The 6644-nt window shown below is 35.8% G+C and overlaps 1 protein-coding gene across 1 annotated transcript; it reads left to right on the top strand.

The window, feature by feature from the left end:
- Positions 1–5603: 5603 nt before the first annotated feature.
- Positions 5604–6590, top strand: LOTGIDRAFT_171610 (hypothetical protein; the record flags this gene model as incomplete). The annotated part of the gene is made up of 1 exon (XM_009047814.1): positions 5604–6590. The coding sequence occupies one exon, from the start codon at positions 5604–5606 to the stop codon at positions 6588–6590; it is 987 nt and encodes a 328-aa protein (XP_009046062.1).
- Between the last annotated feature and the right edge of the window lie 54 nt (positions 6591–6644).

The raw sequence follows: 6644 nt of genomic DNA, 5'->3' as shown, positions 1-6644 counted from the left end.
GATAGGTAAGAGTCAGTAAGTTCAGACTAGTATAATATCTATCAGAGACTAGGTAAGAGTCAGTTAGTTTCAGACTAGTATAATATCTATCAGAGACTAGGTAAGAGACAGCTAGTTTCAGACTAGTATAATATCTATCAGAGACTAGGTAAGAATTAGCTAGTTTCAGACTAGTGTAATATCTATCAGAGACTAGGTAAGAGACAGTCAGTTTCAGACTAGTATAATATCTATCAGGGACTAGGTAAGAGTCAGATAGTTTCAGACTAGTATAATATCTATCAGAGACCAGGTAAGAGACAGTAAGTTAAGACTAGTATAATATCTATCAGAGACTAGGTAAGAGTCAGTTAGTTTCAGACTAGTATAATAACTATTAGAGACTAGGTAAGAGTCAGCTAGTTTCAGACTAGTATAATACCTTTCAGAGACTAGGTAAGAGTCAGCTAGTTTCAGACTAGTATAATAACTATCAGAGACTAGGTAAGAGTCAGCTAGTTTCAGACTAGTATAATAACTATCAGAGACTAGGTGAGAGTCAGCTAGTTTCAGACTAGTATAAAATCTATCAGAGACTAGGTAAGAGTCAGCTAGTTTCAGACTAGTATAATAACTATCAGAGACTAGGTAAGAGTCAGCTAGTTTCAGACTAGTATAATATCTATCAGAGACTAGGTAAGAGTCAGCTAGTTTCAGACTAGTATAATAACTATCAGAGACAAGGTAAGAGTCAGCTAGCTTCAGACTAGTATAATAACTATCAGAGACTAGGTAAGAGTCAGCTAGTTTCAGACTAGTATAATAACTATCAGAGACTAGGTAAGAGTCAGCTAGTTTCAGACTAGTATAATATCTATCAGAGACTAGGTAAGAGTCAGCTAGTTTCAGACTAGTATAATAACTATCAGAGACTAGGTAAGAGTCAGCTAGTTTCAGACTAGTATAATATCTATCAGAGACTAGGTAAGAGTCAGTTAGTTTCAGACTAGTATAATAACTATCAGAGACTAGGTAAGAGTCAGCTAGTTTCAGACTAGTATAATATCTATCAGAGACTAGGTAAGAGTCAGCTAGTTTCAGACTAGTATAATATCTATCAGAGACTAGGTAAGAGTCAGCTAGTTTCAGACTAGTATAATATCTATCAGAGACTAGGTAAGAGTCAGTTTCAGACTAATATCAAGAATCAAGGCACCACCAACAATAACCTCACCACCCACGAGAGCTCCCTTTGCTACGTTACCAAATGTAATACAGGTGATTATAAAATGGCATTTAGTAAAGGTGTTGGATATAATGAAAAAATTCTTATGGATTACAATTACTAACTTTATTTTAGCGACATTTCGATCAGTGTTCTCTGGTCTTTATAATATGTAATACAGATAACTGAAATAATTAAGGATAACACTAAGTAAGTCGATCTTGTTAAAATTAGTCAAAACTTTCGAACGTTTTTATTGGCTTTTTATTTTTAATAACCACTATAATTAAGGTCTAACGGCGGTCCTCTTGAACATTCATGCTAATGAGCTATTGACCTAACCCGATGACCTCTGATTTACCCAATCAACTTAGGATTTCTATACATAAATTCCTACAACTTTTTGGCTGTTCATTTTCCATCTGTCTGAAAAAAAAGATACGTAATTCAGAGTATGTTACCTTACCTGGTAAGCTATCTTTCCACTTGTTACCTTATCTGACAAGATATCGCTTCACTTGTTACCTTGTCTGACAAGATATCTTGTTACCTTGCCTGACAAGCTATCTGTTTCACTTGTTACTTTGTCTGATAAGCTATCTGTTCACTTGTTACCTTGTCTGGTAAGCTATCTCTTCACTTGTTACCTTGTCTGATAAGCTATCTCTTCACTTGTTACCTTGTCTGATAAGCTATCTTTCCACTTGTTACCTTGTCTGACAAGCTATCTTGTCACTTGTTACCTTGCCTGACAAGCTATCTTTCCACTTGTTACCTTGCCTGACCAGATATCTTTCCACTTGTTACTTTGTCTGACAAGCTATCTTTCCACTTGTTACCTTGTCTGACAAGCTATCTTGTCACTTGTTACCTTGTCTGATAAGCTATCTTGTCACTTGTTACCTTGTCTGATAAGCTATCTCTTCACTTGTTACCTTGTCTGACAAGATATCTTTTCGCTTGTTACCTTGTCTGATAAGCTATCTCTTCACTTGTTACCTTGTCTGTCAAGCTATCGTTTCACTTGTTACCTTGTCTGACAAGTTATCTGTTCACTTGTTACCTTGTCTGATAAGCTATCACTTCACTTGTTACCTTGTCTGATAAGCTATCTCCTCACTTGTTACCTTGTCTGACAAGCTATCGGTTTCACTTGTTACCTTGACTGATGAGCTATCACTCCACTTGTTACCTTGTCTGTCAAGCTATCGTTTCACTTGTTACCTTGTCTGACAAGCTATCTGTTCACTTGTTACCTTGTATGATAAGCTATCTCTTCACTTGTTACCTTGTCTGATAAGCTATCTCTTCACTTGTTACCTTGACTGATAAGCTATCTCTTCACTTGTTATCTTGTCTGACAAGATATCTTTTTGCTTGTTACCTTGTCTGACAAGCTATCTTTTCGCTTGTTACCTTGTCTGACAAGATATCTTTTCGCTTGTTACCTTGTCTGACAAGCTATCTGTCCACTTGTTACCTTGTCTGACAAGCTATCTGTTTCACTTGTTACCTTGTCTGACAAGCTATCTGTTTCACTTGTTACCTTGACTGAAGCTATCTCTTCTCTTGTTATCTTGTCTGACAAGCTATCTTTTCGCTTGTTACCTTGTCTGACAAGATATCTTTTCGCTTGTTACCTTGCCTGACAAGCTATCTTTCCACTTGTTACCTTGTCTGACATGCTATCTTGTCACTTGTTACCTTGTCTGATAAGCTATCTTGTCACTTGTTACCTTGCCTGACAAGCTATCTTTCCACTTGTTACCTTGTCTGACAAGATATCTTTTCGCTTGTTACCTTGTCTGACAAGCTATCTGTTCACTTGTTACCTTGTCTGATAAGCTATCTGTTCACTTGTAACCTTGTCTGACAAGCTATCTGTTTCACTTGTTACCTTGACTGATACGCTATCTCTTCACTTGTTATCTTGTCTGATAAGCTATCTGTTCACTTGTTACCTTGTCTGATAAGCTATTTTTTCACTTGTTACCTTGCCTGACAAGCTATCTGTTCACTTGTTACCTTGTCTGATAAGCTATCTCTTCACTTGTTATCTTGTCTGATAAGCTATCTGTTCACTTGTTATCTTGTCTGATAAGCTATTTTTTCATTTTTACCTTGTCTGACAAGCTATCTGTTCACTTGTTACCTTGTCTGATAAGCTATCTCTTCACTTGTTACCTTGTCTGACAAGCTATCTGTTTCACTTGTTACCTTGACTGATAAGCTATCTCTTCACGTGTTATCTTGTCTGAACAAGCTATCTGTTTACTTTTTACCTTGTCTGACAAGCTATTTTTTCACTTGTTACCTTGCCTGACAAGCTATCTGTTCACTTGTTACCTTGCCTGACAAGCTATCTTTCACTTGTTACCTTGCCTGACAAGCTATCTGTTCACTTGTTACCTTGTCTGATAAGCCATCTCTTCACTTGTTATCTTGTCTGATAAGCTATCTGTTCACTTGTTACCTTGTCTGATAAGCTATCTGTTCACTTGTTACCTTGTCTGGCAAGCTATCTTTTCACTTGTTACCTTGTCTGTCAAGCTATCTTTTCACTTGTAACCTTGTCTGACAAGCTATCTTTTCACTTGTTACCTTGCACAACAAGCTATCTTGTCACTTGTAACCTTGTCTGACAAGCTATCTTTTCACTTGTTACCTTGCCCAACAAGCTATCTTGTCACTTGTTACCTTGTCTGACAAGCTACCTTGTCACTTGTTACCTGGCCTGGCTAGCAGAATATGTAAAATAAGAATCAATCATGACTAATGGTATGTAACTACTGTTTTCAAGACTACAGACCACATTGTTAAAACTAATATGTATTAGTTAAATTGACTTCCATTCTAACCTATTTAACACTCACATGGTCCCAAGTGTTTATTTCATTTTTGCATTTGTCAATATCCCGAAAATTTAAGCTATTTGTCAGTGTCTATATTTTACGACAACTTTAAAGATAGGATTCCTTATTTTTCCATTGTTAAATTGAGCAAACTATTTAATCAATTGGTGTTTCTAATTAATTATCATGATTTCTTAATCATATCTTTATGTCCTTATTACATATAATTAAGTTTTAACCAATCATAAATGCCCATGTATGTTCAGTCTGGATAAACAAAAAGAAACTGGTTAACCTTTCTTGGTCGGTCACTCCTTAGAATTCTGCTGGTAATTATTTTCTAATTTAGCTGATAAGGAATAAATTATGGACATGTGAGACAAACTGGTATTTTTCAAAGTCATTAGAACACCTCTACTTTCACTTATTTGCCCAGTGGGTGTAGTCTTTTCAATTCCAATTATGCATTAACCACCATACACCATAATGTATATTGCTTTAACTATAAAAATAGATCTTGAGTAAAAGATTTACAAAGATAAAAGATTTGTAAGACATATAGAAGTAGGAAGATAAACATTACATGTATAGACACAAGATATATAGATATACTACTTCTAGGTTTATTACGTTTCCAAACACAAAGTTGTTAATCATTTTACTTGATAACGTTAGCTTTATGTGTTTCTAAATGTAATATGTAATAAACTTAGAAGTAGTATATCTATATATCTTGTGTTCTTAAGATTTACATAGACATTTAGAAAAATAACCAACAATATAAAAAGTCTGAATCTGTTGAAGCTGGATTTAGTTCTGTTTATTTTTATGTGGGTTTCACCTGGTCCTCAATCTTACAAATTAAAGATGGGTTCCCGTATTTTCATTCATGAAAATACTAATACTTATATAAATAGAAAGTAGAGGTGTTTTTGTAATCTATTTGTGTACTTAGAAAGTCAGGGCCTTGTTTCTAATGGAACACCTGATCACTCTGCAACTGGGTGTGTCAACTCTGCATCACCCTTTGAGTATCCACATAATTAGGGATGTCTAATTGGTATTCTTGCTTTACATCTTTCATTGTTAATTGAAAAACATATCAAGAGATGAATTGTTCATTATTAGTGTCATAATAATAACCAGGTGTGTTCTAACTTTCTCCTAATATTTTTTTACGGAATTGAATCAGACCAGAGTAGCCAGAGTTGATTGTTCGGTGGGGCCCAGTAATACATCCGGAGAGGCAATGGTGTATGGTGTTTAATGCATAAATGGAATTGGTCAGGGGAGAGGTGGTCGGGGGTAGTTGCAGACAAGGAATGAGGGTGAGATGTCCTCCTTGATCTGAGGCTGGGGCATTGGAATCTAATACCCCCTGCCCCCATATAAGACTACACCCACTGCCTCCCCTGCCACCCCCAAAATACATGCCAAGATGAGTACTTCCATAAGAAAGTCACTTCAACTCCAAATATCAACACTGTACTGAAAAATTGACTCTAATAACTCTACAAGGAATCACCTGAATATCTATACAAAGGTCAATGTCAGTTGACCCTTCTAATAGGGGTATCAAAGTGAACCCTTTATACGACCTCGTTATTAAAGTGAACCCTTCATACAACCTCGTTATGAAAGTGAACCCTTTATACGACCTCGTTATTAAAGTGAACCCTTTATACGACCTCGTTATTAAAGTGATCCCTTTATACGACCTCGTTATTAAAGTGAACCCTCTATACGACCTCGTTAATAAAGTGAACCCTTTATACAACCTCGTTAATAAAGTGAACTCTTTATACGACCTCCTTATTAAAGTGAACCCTTTATATGACCTCGTTATTAAAATGAACCCTTGTTACGACCTCGTTAATAAAGTGAACCCTTTATATGACCTCGTTATTAAAGTGAACCCTTTATACGACCTCGTTATTAAAGTGAAACATTTATACGACCTTGTTATTAAGGTGAACCCTTTATACGACCTCATTATTAAAGTGAACCCTTTATACGACCTCATTAATAAAGTGAACCCTTTATACGACCTCATTATTAAAGTGAACCCTTTATACGACCTCGTTAATAAAGTGAACCCTTTATACGACCTCGTTATTAAAGTGAACCCTTTATACAACCTCGTTATTAAAGTGAACCCTTTATACGACCTAGTTAATAAAGTGAACCCTTTATACGACCTCGTTATTAAAGTGAACCCTTTATACGACCTCGTTATTAAAGTGAACCCTTTATACGACCTCGTTATTAAAGTGAACCCTTTATACGACCTCGTTATGAAAGTGAACCCTTTATACAACCTCGTTCTTAAAGTGAACCCTTTATACGACCTCGTTATTAAAGTGAACCCTTTATACGACCTCGTTATTAAAGTGAACCCTTTATACGACCTCGTTATTAAAGTGAACCCTTTATACGACCTCGTTATTAAAGTGAACCCATTATACGACCTTGTTATTAAAGTGAACCCTTTATACGACCTCGTTATTAAAGTGATTTCAAAAGAAATTTATTAGTAGACTTTCTCTTTTACAAGATCAAAGGTCATTGACCTTGGCTATCTGCTGATA

This window comes from Lottia gigantea (genome assembly GCF_000327385.1).
Source record: "Lottia gigantea unplaced genomic scaffold LOTGIsca_117, whole genome shotgun sequence".
In the NCBI taxonomy this organism is placed as follows: domain Eukaryota; kingdom Metazoa; phylum Mollusca; class Gastropoda; family Lottiidae; genus Lottia; species Lottia gigantea.
The sequence above is the reverse complement of the archived record's forward strand: the minus strand, read 5'-3'. Positions and strand labels throughout refer to the sequence as shown.